This window comes from Sciurus vulgaris (assembly GCF_902686455.1).
Source record: "Sciurus vulgaris genome assembly, chromosome: 7".
Lineage (NCBI taxonomy): Eukaryota > Metazoa > Chordata > Mammalia > Rodentia > Sciuridae > Sciurus > Sciurus vulgaris.
In genome coordinates this window covers 113110060-113124068 of record NC_136467.1, presented here as the reverse complement: position 1 = coordinate 113124068, position 14009 = coordinate 113110060, and the positions used below count along the sequence as shown (strand labels likewise).

The 14009-nt window shown below is 36.0% G+C and overlaps 1 protein-coding gene across 8 annotated transcripts in view; it reads right to left on the bottom strand.

Moving 5' to 3' along the window:
* The window catches only part of SUPT3H (SPT3 homolog, SAGA and STAGA complex component), a 499594-nt gene that overhangs the window by 127481 nt on the left and 358104 nt on the right, over window positions 1–14009 (bottom strand). For all 8 annotated transcript variants that reach the window (XM_079147704.1, XM_079147700.1, XM_079147703.1 and 5 more), the window contains exons 8-10: window positions 7052–7164; window positions 6252–6359; window positions 2097–2264 (exon numbers count right to left, since the gene is read on the bottom strand). In XM_079147704.1, coding sequence (XP_079003830.1) covers window positions 2097–2264; window positions 6252–6359; window positions 7052–7164 — 389 coding nt within the window. The remainder of the gene's footprint in view (window positions 1–2096; window positions 2265–6251; window positions 6360–7051; window positions 7165–14009) is intronic.

The following is a 14009-nucleotide window of genomic DNA, read 5'->3' as shown; positions in this document are numbered from 1 at the left end:
GGTATTCAGGTTGGTTCCACGATCTAGCTATTATGAATTGAGCTGCTATAAACATTGATGTAGCTGTGTGCTGTAGTATGCTGATTTTAAGTCCTTTGGGTATAGGCCAAGGAGTGGGATAGCTGGGTCAAATGATGGTTCCATTCCAAGCTTTCTGAGGAATCTCCATACTGCTTTCCAGAGTGGCTGCACTAATTTGCAACCCCACCAGCAATGTATGAGTGTACCTTTTTCCCCACATCCTCACCAACACCTATCATTGCTTGTAATCCTGGTAATTGCCATTCTAATTGGGGGGAGACAGAATCTTTGGGTAGTTTTGATTTGCATTTCTTTTATTACTAGAGATGTTGGACATATTTTCATATATCTGTTGATTGCTTACAGATCTTCTGTGAAGTGTCTGCTCATTTCCTTAGCCCATTTATTGACTGGGTTATTTGTATTCTTGGTGTAAAGTTTTTTGAGTTCTTTATACATTCTGGAGATTAGTGCTCTATCTGAAGTGTGTATGGCAAAGATTTTCTCCCACTCTGTAGGTTCTCTCTTCACATTGGTGACTGTTTCCTTTGCTAAGAAAAGGCTTTTTAGTTTGTTTGAATCTATCCCAGTTATTGATTTCTGCTTTTATTTCTTGTGCTTTGGGAATCATGTTAAGGAAGTCTGGTACTAAGCTGACATGATGAAGATTTGGGCCTACTTCTTCTTCTATTAGGCATAGGGTCTCTGTTCTAGTGCCTAAGTCTTTGATCCACTTTTATGCAGGGTAAGAGATAGAGATTTAATTTCATTTGTTACATATGGATTTCCAGTTTTGCCAGCACCATTTGTTGAAGAGGCTATCTTTTCTCCACTGTATGTTTTTGGCACCTTTGTCTAGCATGCAATAACTGTATTTATGTGGGTTTGTTTCTGTGTCCTCTATTCTGTACCACTGGTCTACCTGACTAACTGGAATTCTTAAATACTACAGTACAACCCTTCTGGAAAAAAGATCTTGCAGTTTCTTTAAAAATTAAAAACACATAACTAACTCCACCACCCAGCAATTTTCTTCTGAGCTATCAACCTAAAAGAAAGGATGACATTTGTATTTAAAGACTAACATAAAAATGTCCCTAACAGATTTATTCACAATACCTCAAAGACTGGTTACCCCAGGTATCCACTAACAAAAGAATGAATAAGTCGACATATTCAGATAGTGGAATATTAATCAGTAATAAAGACGACTAAATTATACTGAAAAACAAATTTAAAAACCTCCTGAGTAAAAGAAAGTTCACACAAAAAAGTACATATTATATTGTTTATATAAAGTTCTAGAATATAATAAGCTAATCTATGATAAAGAATTATAACAGTGGTTGCCTTTTAGAAGATAGTGGCAGTAACTGGGAGAAAGAATAAAGGAACTTTGTAAGCTGATGATAATATTGTGTATCCTGACAGGGTTTTGGAAAAACATAGGTTAATGTATTTATCAAAACTATTAAATGGTACATAGTCAAACTGTTCACTGAATATAAATTTTACCTTAATAAAAAAAAAGGAACCATAAATCGTACACAATAAAATGTTAGGTATAAAATGTACTGATGTCTGCAATTTACTTTGTAATGTATTATAAAAAAGGAGGAACTACAGAATAAAGGGGATGGTCAGATGAACAGCTATGGTAAATGTTATACAGTAAATACTAAGTCAGTATAGTTAAATGTTAATCTGTACAATCTGGATGGTGGATATAAAGTGTCTATAATTCTTTTAATTTTATATGCGTGAAGATTTTTTTTTTCTTTTTGCAGTGCTGCCCAAGCACTCTACCAAGTGAGCTATCTCCCCAGTCCTGAAGATTTTTATAGTAAAAATTTTTAGAAAAAAATCAATATTCTCTGTATCCAGATTACAGTTGTTTAAAAAGTTTAAATAGAACTCACTGAATATGGGTGAATGTAAATTGGCTACTTCTAAAATTTTGAGTTGAGACAAAGACAGCACATTTTTCTTATCTCAGAAAGAAACATAAGGAGACTCTTTTCATTCTGTACCAGGAAAAAAAAAAAAATATATATATATATATATAAAACACTGACCTTTTTTCTTTTCCTTTGCTTGGTTTTAGTGGAGTCCTGTGCAGCGCTCCCACTTACTAGGGATCCTGATGTGGTTCTCCCTGAGTGCTGGGATCCAGATGATGGAGCTGTTGGTGTAGGAGGTGGCGTGTTCTCAGGGGAGTCTGGGCAGGACTTCATGCAAGACCCCTGCCCAAAGAGATATGGCTTTGAAATGAGTAATCAGGCCCTTTACTAACATTACAATTTTTTTTTTTAAAGAGCTCATGAATTTAATGTACTTATGGTTTACAAATATAAAAACACAATTTATTCTTATTTAGTCCATAGAAATGATGTCCCTATCTTGCTGTTAAGGTTCTAAATATACTAATTTTTCATCTAATTATTTAGACAAAATCAGAATTCTTCGTGTATAAACTTATCAAGCCTCAGATTTTGTTAGATAGATAGGAATTTTGTTAGTATTTCAAACTTACCTGTCTCACAAATTTCCTCTAAACCTGGATGCTTTTTAGACATTATTTGTGACAATGGTGACCAGAATTTTCCCAGTAACTCAAACTCACTGCTTGGAGTCACTGTGGATTACTCTAGTCCTTTTCACATTGAGTGTCTTCCTTTCTCCCTTCTTCCTTTACTTCCTAATATCCCTCATAAGTACCTAGTTTCTTGGGTCATGATTATATGTCTGTTATTTCTTTCATGTAGAAGTACTTCAAATATTTGAAGACTGTTATACATTTTAGCCTCTTTTTTATGGTTAAATATTCAAAAATTCTTTCAACCAGTTATTAGATAAGCTTTTATCTCCTTCAAATACACCACCATCTCCATTACTTTCCTTTAGACATTCCTCACTAGGTAAATATGAATCCAATAAGGATAGCACCTAGAAACTACACCAAATTTAAGAAATCCTTGTCACATCACAATATAGCCATCTCAAACATATACAAGCAAATAAAAATCTTTTTCAAATTTGATATGATTAATTAAATATTCTCATTCTATCAACCATACCAGCCATACTACTACTGTCTATGATTTTCTGTAACGTATTAAAAACTTATGCTACACTTTGTAAAATGCTTTCCTGAAAATCTGGATAGTGGTTTTAAGAGTATTTCCTTGATCTTTTCAAGAACCACTGTCAAACAAAAGGGAATGAAGTTAACATGTCTGAAATTCTTTTATTTCTAACCCTGCACTTTCTGTTTGGGCCACTATTTGGAAATTAGTATGTGTTGTTTTGAATTGTTTGTTCATGTCTTGTTCTTGGAAAAACAAGATACAGCTTGAGTATCACTTTATTCAAAATGCTTGGAATAGAAGTGTTTCATATTTGATTTTTTAAAAAATTTTGGAATATTTTCAGAGCTCCTAGGGATCACAGGTACCTCTGAGCAAATTACATGTTAGGAAAAAAATTTGGAAAATTAACTTGAATTAATACTAAATTTGCTAATCTAGTATAAGGAACCCTTGCTCAGTTCTGTCTGTGGTTAGTGTTCAAGAATGATCTTCCTTTAAATATAAGGCACTGAACATTAGCACTATGATGCTGGGTTTTCAATTCCAGTTAACCAAACATAGCACAATCATTTGGATCTTCTTAAAACATCCTTTTGAATTCACTGTCCTTCGGCCAAGAATCATTCAACTTCTTCTTAATGATTCCTGCACTCTGCCATCCTATATAGTCCGGGTCATGATTTTCTAATCAAACTTCCTACTATGCCTTCTCAATGAACCTTTTGCTTGAATATTTCAATCAGAGTTGCTTTTTTTTTCCCTCCCAGGTATAATTGTACTTATGCTGTGTTCCAGGCCCAGAGCATCCTCCCCACTTTCATGGTCTCATCCCTTCAATACTCTGCTTTATCTCTGACTTTAACTAGGGAGTGTGTGTGTTTATGAATGAGTGAGACTGAGAATGAGAGTGAGTGAGAGAGACAGAGAGAGAGAGAGAGACAGACAGACAGTTAGTCTGAAAGTCTTTAATTTCTAACCCTGCACTTTCTGTTTGGGCCACTCATTTGGAAATTAGTATGTGTTGTTTTGAATTGTTTGTTCATTTATTTGCTTGTTTGTTTTATAAAATGTTCTGTTTCCCTGAACATAGCTCCTATTACTCTCCAGAGGTCCCTTTGGACCCAGTTTGGTACATTATTTAAGGTACAGACCCTAGAGGTTCACTGCTGATTTGCAGTGTTGATGACTAAGATTTCTGCTTTACGGTAGCATTCTCTTTGTGTATTGTTAGGTAATAAAGGGCAGGAAGGAAGACAGTCTTTATGAATGTCCACTTTGACTACTAGTCACAGAGAAAGAAATGTATCTGCCAGGCCAAGAAAAGCTTGAGGCTTATACTAACAATCTGTAAGGATGCTTGCTGACACTCAAGCTCCCACCTCCCAGAGAGCCCAGGAAACCCAGCATACATAGGACATTTTTTCTTAACTGACATGTAGCTGGGAACAGAGGTTGTGGTTGCTGAGCAGTTGCCCAGGGCAGTTTGGCCACCCTGGAGAACCAAGGAAGTGGGGGAAGGGAAGGACAAAGAGCCTTCCTAGCCATGCAAGCAATCACTTGAATGTTAAGGAAAAATAGGCTTGTTATGTTCACAGAATTTCCTCAATTAGAAATGTTACAACAAATTTGTCTGATGTTAATGGAAAGCACACTTATACACACAGTCATAAAGTGAATGTGCATCAAAGACATTTTAAAGGGTGTTCTTTGACATCATAATTTGGGTTTGAAACATAAAGAAAACAGTGTTTAATCAACTAAGTAAGCTTTAGGGATTTTTAAAGTATGTTGGCTGATAATGATGTATGACCTTTTCCAAGGAAAGAAATGGATTTTTAATGGGTATAAACATTTAATTCCTACTTGGATTTCTAACCAATCTGATTCTCCAAGAGGTATAAAATGATGTCAAGCTGACTTTTGGTCTGCAATAAGATGGTATCTTAATATTATTTTCTAAATACCCTAGAGTAAGATATTTAAACCTGGGATTCATAGGGTTTTAGATCCCTTAAATCATAGATGACTTCAGAAATGTCTGAACAATATGAAATTATATGCAAAATGGGCAAATGTGTTTATGGAAAAGAGGTTTATAGTCTTCATCAGTCTCAAAGAGCTGTGGCCTAAAACGAATTAGAATTCTTAGAAACTAGTTTAGTCATCACAGTCTTACCTACAGATATTAATGAGGAGCAGATATTTGTAATTTAGGTGCACATATAACACAGGGTTTTGCAATTTTCAAAGAGGTTAAACATTTCACTTGATCTAAAATTCACTGTGATTATACATTTGGATGTTAATGTTTTTGATGTCTTTTCTAAAATTATTGGATTTATTTATATGAAACTACTGTTTTTGTTAGTAAAAAAAAGGTCAAATACTGGCAAATATATTCAACATGTTATATTTCATTTCTGGCTTTTAATCACATGCTGTTTACAGAAAATATTCAATATACTAAAAGTTGTGGACAGTTATTATGGAAACATAAACTGGTAAGGAGAAAATTTCATAGTCCTCATCGATAGGAAGACCAGCAGTATAAACAGATCAGAAAAGGATCTGATTTTTACATGATAGGGCCAATCTAAAAATAAGTCAAGTGTCTTTAAATTATGTTTAGAAATGAATCGATAAATGAAACTGGAAGCTATGAATAAATATCAATAAATGCTAGTAATTATATGAATAATAATTCTTTAATTTGGGGGTAGGTGCTGGGGGCTGAACCCAGGGCCTTCTGCATTCTAGGCAAGTACTCTACCACTGGGCTACAACCCAATACAGTTCTCTCATCTTTGAAGCAAAAGAAATATGTTTTCCTAACGTTATTCAATTACTTAAACCAGTTGTTTATTTTATATGGAAATGAAAATGCTTTGTAACTATCTCACCTTCACTGAAGGTCTAGGAAAGCAAAGTGAGGAAAAGAAAAGTTGAAACAAAAATCGGTATATTAAGTAGACTGTCAAGTCCTGGCATATAGTAAGAGCTCAAAAAATATTTGGTGAATGTACTGAAGTTTTTTGACTGAGGGCTACATGTTACTAATCTTTTTCAAAGAACTACTAATGTAAATACCAGACACATAACCAAATCCACCAATGTGTTAAAGTCAGATTTTCTGATACTTACCTCAGTAGAGTTGTGATACTGAATGAAAGTTGCAGAAATGGCATGGCTGAAGGGGTCCCCTGCCTTGGTTACCATGTCCTGTCTCACAAGAAGAGCTAGATCCACTAACTAGAGGATCAAAGCAATGAAAATAATCATGAATATCATTGAAGTGGTAAACTCAAAAGCAACACATTCCAAATGTTATTGATAATATTGTGTCTAAAAATCTGTATTGTGGACACAAGCACGGATTTTCAGTAACTGATTAATGGACCCACTCGTGAATACAAATGGTATATTTTGACTTTATAGGGAAGTGGTTCCCAAAGCTCATTTTAGAATCAGTAGGGAAGCATTTTAAAATACAGATTTTGGGGCTATATGCCCAGATATTCTAATTTAGTGGGTCTGTTCTAAGTGGGTAATCTAGGAGTTCCCACTGTAAACATGTACCACAGAGATGCCAATACTTGGAGAAACTGGTAGAGAGCAGAGATTCCAGATCCAGATTTTGTTGAGCACTAGGAGGCCTCACATACCTAGAAAGGCATTTTTCAAATTTCAAACATTATCTCTAAAGGCAGATAAGGACTTAAGAGTTCAATATCAAGAACAAGTAGAGTCTTTTTCTACCCTAACAACAGCCAGAGCTGAGGATGCAAAGAAACATAATTGAAGTAAATTCCAGAAAATGATATAATTGTCATAGAAGAGAATTCATGGTTGGTAGAGCAGTTGGTTTAAGTAGAACTGATCAAGGACAGAAATGAGGAGAAACCAGCTCTGTGTGGTTTGATATAACAGTTTAGAAATCTTACCTGTGCCACTGTTTCATATGCTAAATACGCTAAAATTTCCATAGCGACAACATTGGGTTTTATCTCCATGCTACTGCAGTCCAACCAGTCTCGAAATTTGGAAGCTTTTTTTGCTAGTCATTTAAAAAAAAGTGGGAAATTTTAATGTTTCAAGTATCTTAACCCTGCATATACTTACCACAAAATGAAAAACACCTTTCCTGAGAACTGCATGGAAAAAATAACACCCATAAAAGCAATGTTTTTGATCTCATATGATGAATATCATTATCGAAGTTTTCTCGTCCCCAAAATACAAGTTTTCCCAGGCAGGGTGGCACAGGTCTCTAATCTCAGAGACACAAGAGGCTGAGGTAGGAGAATCGCAAGTTCGAGGCCAGCCTCAACAACTTAGGGAGACTCTAAGCAATTTAGGAAGACTCCGTTTCAAAATAAAAAATTAAAATGGGCTGGGGCTATGACTCAGTGGTTAAGTGCCCCTGGGTTCAATCTCTGGTACATCACCACCCCCTGAACCCCCAAGGAAAAGAAAAGATGTACAAGTTTCAGCCCTTGGTTACAACGCAACACAATGGCTGCTTTTAAGATATATATCCCTATGCATTTGGGTTCTTTATTTTTTAAAAATTTTTATTTATTTATTTATTTATTTGAGGTACTGGGGATCGAACTCAGGGCCTTCTGCTTGTGAGGCAAGCACTTTACCAGCTGAGCTATCTCCCCAGCCCTGGGTCCTTTATTTTTTATCTGGCTAAACTACTGAAAGTTTAGTAACTTTTCATATTGCTTCAGAATGTGTTACCACTGGCCACTGCTTAAGTTAGAGCAATAAAGAATTATTTGCTTGATGTAATGTTTTTATTTTATTATTTTTATTTTTGGTACTGGAAATTGAACACAGGGGTGCTTAACCACTCAACCACACTCCTAGACCTTTTTTAGTTTGAAACAGGGTCTCTCTAAGTTGCTTAGGGCCTCTTTAGTTGCTGAGGCTAGCTCTGACTTGCAACCCTCCCGCCTCAGCCTCCAGAGCTGCTGGGATTACAGGCATTCACAACCATGCTGGCTTGATGTACCTTTAGTTTATATGCATGGAAAAACAACAACAACAAAGAACTAGAAGAGCCTGTGTTGAAGAAAGGAACATACAGAAACTGCACATCTAATACTTTTCAAAATGTGTCTTCAAAATGTGTCTATTACTAGAAAAGATTCAATGTTGTACATTTATAATTAAATAAAAAAGTTGATATCTGACCTGATTTAAACTTGTAGCTATGTTTTCTGGAATAAGATTTCCAAATCTTAAACCTGACTCTCAAAACCATTCAGGCTGATTCCAGCCTGCCTTTACATTACTTCCCTATTTAGCTGTCACGTGGCCTTGAGCATAACCCTTTTCGAGGTCATTCCTGCTTCTTTCCTTCCATGGACTGCTCTCCCATCTCTCTCTGTTATTCATATGAATCCTGACCATACAGGTCATCCATATACTTCCCCACTCTAGCCATGTATTGAAATCATCACCTATCTTTCACATGTGCTTACCGTTTCTCAAACCATATCATATGTTCTTTGTGGGCAAAGACCATGACTCAAGTCTCTTTGCATACCTAACAGAACCATGCATATATGGAACCAAGAAATATAGGGAATCTTCAATTAAATATCTCCAAACTGCCATAGTCCTAAGAAAAAATCTGATTTGATATAGAGCTTTACCTAGACATTACTAATTTAACTAGTAACCTAAAGGGAAAATAACTTATAACGAAGATTTTTATCAAATCTACATGATCTTTTTTTTAAAAAAATCTACTTACTGTTCTTTAGATTAACATGATTCCATTGGTCTACAAAACACTTAACAGTAACTCAGAGCATGGCATTTTGATCCTTATAGATAGAATCTTCATGAATTTCATATACAGAAGAGTTTTGTTTTAAATAAATCACAGAAGACACGCAATCCTGCTGTATCTAAAGCTGTCAAATGTGGCAGAATTACAATAAGCTCCCTTAAAGTTACCTCCCTACGATAATTCATCTTCCACATATTCTCACATGCAACTTTCCTTCTACCTAGTAAGTTGAAACAGTTCATGAACACTTGCTAGACATCTGTGGAATACTTCTGAAGTTAATGTCACCAGGGAGCAATCTGGCAAGATCAATGAAATGTACCTTATTCACTTTCCCTTTGACAAATATTAGGAACACAGAAACAGGTATTTAGTGACTATGCTCTAAAATTTTTATTTTGAAAGTCAAGAAAAAGGATGATTATTAGTATTCAGTCAGATCTATGTAAATAAGCAAAAGAATTAGTAGCTTCCCAATAAGCACAGGAACAAGGGCTATGAATCCCCATTGTATCCCCAGAAAATAAAATAAGGCCTGGCCTTAGTAGAATCACAAAAAGTATTTCTAAAAGAAATGAATGAGGGATGAATGAAAAAAGGTATTTCTTTAACAAAAGGCAGAGACCAAACTTTTCTATGTATCAAAAAAGATTTCACAGAGGTCCCACAAACCACTTGCATTACTGCTGTTCTATCAACAGGTGAACATTATCTGAGTCAATTCCTTCCCTGTCACCTGGAAAAGGACTGCTTCAGAGACTGATGCTTCCAGGGTATTATTGGTTTTAGCAAGAGGCACAATGATCCACAGCTGTTAACAGTTTGTTTTCATCAAGAGGTGAGGGGGCTTCTGAACAAATGAATTTCTTCTTTGCTCCTCTTTCCATTGTATCAGGAAAATGGGTAATCTGGAAATTGACTAATAATTTAAGTAGAATCCTGAACAACGCCCAAAAAAGTTTCTAGCATTATCAGCTTTCGAAGACTACCTGAGTTTTCAGTCGAGGCTACACTCAGAACAACTTTACATTATTTCATACAGAAATTTAAGGTTAATTTCATACACTTTTTATCTTATTGTTGATTACTAGCCAATTTAAGCTTCTAGCAATATTCTATCCTCCTACTCCTGCCTAATATTTCATGATTTCATGAAACAGATTTACATCTGTTCTTACCAGGAATTCTATGACTTCGACCTCTTCAAAATCACTACTCTTTGCATTAATTGAAAATAGCCTTCCTCGGAGGGTATTCCCCTGGAACCTTCAGAGTAAGGGTTCCTTATTCCCTTATTTCTATACATATTCACTGGGCAGCTGCTATTAGCTAGCCTGCTCATTTCCCAATAGCAGAGGGCATTCAGGCAATGTCTTCATTCTCTTGAAGTTTCTCTCACAAGAAAAATACAGAACAAGTCAATGGCAATCATTTAATTATGGCAAGAAAATAAAGCCATTTTAAGACAAAAATGAGTGTTTCAAGCATTCAGAGTCTATGGAATAATGATATTAGGCCAGAAGGAAAGTTTAAATTTCTAATATTTTAAAATATTGTCAGGGGAGTAAATTTGAAAAAATTAAAGATAATAACTGAAAAGGCATAATAGAATATAGAATATATAAACTAGTAGAGGAAAATGAAATGAGTAAAACCACAGGAATCCAACAGAACATAGAAAAGGAGGGGGGAAAGCAAAAAAAAAAAAAAAAACCACAGTATATTTAAAACACAAAATATAACAGCATATATAAACTCAAATGTATCAGTGATTAGATATAATGTGAGATCATCAATTAAAATAGAGACTCTCTGAACTGATTGACTAAAAAAATTCTAGATATTAACTGTTCAGAAAAGCTAAAAATAAAAGTTGAAAGAATTGGAATATGGTTTACTAAACAAACCATAATTAAAGAAGTTTTGTGAGTCAAAGTTAATGTTAGATTTTAAAAGATTTAGCCAGGTGGGGGTGCACACACCTCTAATCCTAGCAAGTTGGGAGGCTAAGGCAGGAGGATTGCAAGTTTAAGATCAGCCAACTTAGTGAGACCCTGTCTCAAAAAAGGAAGGGATGGTGGTAGCTGGGGATGTGGCTCTGGGTTCAGTTCCCAGTACTTTAAAAAAAAAAAAAAAAAAAAAAAAAAAAAAAAGCCGAGCACAGTGGTACAGTGGTGCATGATTGTATTCCTAGCGGCTCAGGAGGTTAAGGCAGGAGGATCATGAGTTCAAGGTCAGCCTCAGCAAAAGTGAGGTGCTAAGCAACTCTGTGAGATCCTGTCTCTAAATAAAATACAAAATAGGACTAGGGATAAGATACAAAATGTGGCTCAGGGGTCAAATGCACCTGAGTTCAATCCCCCATACCAAAAGAGGGGGGGGGGGAGAGGGAGAGAGGGAGAGAGGGAGAGAGGGAGAGAGGGAGAGGGGGAGAGAGAGAGATTGATTTTTTTAAAGACCCTAAGGAAAATGACCATCTGACTTATCTAAATATACAAACTTATCTAAATATACAGACCAAGAGAGAGGTCCTAGATGGCAGAACAGAGGAGGTCATGTTCCTGGCTGCTTTGTGGCATGAAACCAAGAAAGCAGACAGGCAGCTTCTCTACAAGGTGGGTGAACAAATAAAAGGAATGAGGGTACTTTACTGGAACCTAAAACTGAACTTTCAGAGCAGATCAGGAGGTTGGATATAACAAAATAAGAAAAAAATTCCCTGTGGAATAGCCATTGCTACAGCCAGGTCAGAAACTCCAGCCAGAAGGGTCCCCCTGTGAGCATAGTGGAGGGATAAGGAATTAAAGGAAATTGCATTTCTGGAAGGCCCTAGGTATCTGGAAGGACATGCTGCATGATATTGAGCATGGGGAAAGAAGCTGTCATCTCTCCAGGTAGCTTGTGGAAGACAAAGGAAGAAACCATTTTGCACCTGCAGTGTGGGGGCCTACAACTGAGGAAGCCGATTCCTGGCAAACCCCAATTTGGCCCAAAATACAGGTCCTGTAAACACATACTGCACAAGAGTGTGCTTAAGTTGACCAGAAGAAAATCAAACATGGAGAGAGGTTTACACAAGGACAACTGGTCTTGGAAACCCAGCAGACTCTATCCCCTCCCCCTCCAATTTGATTGCTTGCAGGACTGGCTGAGAGAGAGGAGTCTGGCCTGGAACTCAGAAGGGCAGGGGCGGGGCTGGGGAGATAGCTCAGCTGGTAGAGTGCTCGCCTTGCAAGCACAAAGCCCTGAGTTTGATCCCCAGCACCAAAAAAAAAAAAGGGGCGGAGAGATTGTTTTGGAGACTGAATCAGAGATCAGGAAACATGGGGTCTGCAGGTGATATAGGGCATTAAGAATTGGCTCCCCCACCACATGAGTGGAACGCAGGGGAGCTCTGGGGTAAAGTCCTCTGCATGGACCAGCATGTACTGGGCCCTGGAGGCGCAATGATTTAAAATCTCCAGACCAATTAGTCTTCAGCCTGCTTCCAGGAATTCTGCCTACAGAATTACCTCTCTCACTCCAGCAATCTAGAGGGTGAAGCACCACACTTCAGAAGATCCCAACTAAAACTGCTGGGAAGAGAAGCTGAGAATATTTCAAACTCCAATGGAAAGAATTCCTTAACTTTTCATCAAGATTTTTAAACAATTATTTTTCACTGTTTAATTGTGACCTTAATGGTACATGGACATTTATATAGTTTCCTATTTTATTTTCCTTCTCATCTTCAACATTTTTGAAGCCAGATACTTAATATGAATTAGTTTTTTTGTGAACTAGGATGTTTGATTAGTATATTTTAGTTTTGTTTTGTATTCTTTTATTTTTAATTTATTTAAATTTTTGCTTTATATATATTTTTTCTCCTACCTACCTGTTTCATTTGATTCTCTCTTTTCTTCTAACAGTCAATCTCTATTGTTCTATCACTCTTCTTTTAATCTTTTACTTCTGTCTTCTTTTCTCCTCTCTCATAATCATCACATCCTATATCACTTCTGTTCTGTCTCTGTCCACCATTTGAATATGTAAAGACTTTTGCAAACTTGCTATTTTTATTATAGGCATTAACTGATCATATCATTTCTGTTTACTGTGATAATTAACATGGTAGACATTATAGTAGGAACTATTTGGTTCAATGCTGTAAATTGTTTGCATTGGTTGTTGTTATTATTTGTCTCCCCCTACAACAGTGAGGTATTGGAAACTTCAAGGACAATATAAGTCTACAGGATAGAAACTCTACTGCCTTAGATCCATACTATTGGATGGACAGACATATAAACAACATAAAAAAGCAAGGGACCAAATTGCCCCAAACAAACCAAGATAATCCAATAACAGAGTCCATCAACACCATAGTGGAAGAAATGCCAGAGAAGGAGTTTACAATGTACATAGTTAAACTGATCTGCAAAGTACAGGATGATATAAGAGAGCAAACACAGGCACCAAAAGATTACTTCAATAAAGAGACAGATTCTGAAAAAAAAGAAAAAAAATAACCAAATTCTTCAAATGAAGGAAACAAGCCAAATTAAAAATTCAACAGAAGGCATCACCAACAGACTAGACCACTTGGAAGATAGAACCTCAGGCAATGAAGACAAAATATGTTATCTTGAAAACAACTGACCACGCAAAGAAGACATGAAGAAACCATGAACAGAACTTCCAAGAATTATGGGATAACATGAAAAAAAAAAACAAGTTTAAGATTCATCAGGATAGATGAAGGCATGGAGATACAAACCAAAGTAATGCACAATCTTTTCAATGAAATAATATCAAAAAATTTCCAAAATCTAAAGAATGAAATGGGAAATCAAATACAAGAGGCTTATAGGAATCCAAATGTGCAAAATAATAACAGATTCACATCAAGGCACATTATAATGAAATTGCCTAGGATACAGAAAAAGGGCTTCACATTTGAAGATGAAATAAAAACCTTCCATGATAAATAAAAATTAAAAGAATTCACAACTAGAAAGCCTGCACTTCAGAACATTCTCAGCAAAATATTCCATGAAGATGAAATGAAAAAAACAGTAAAAATCAAGGGAGGAACTACACTAAAGGTCTAGTCA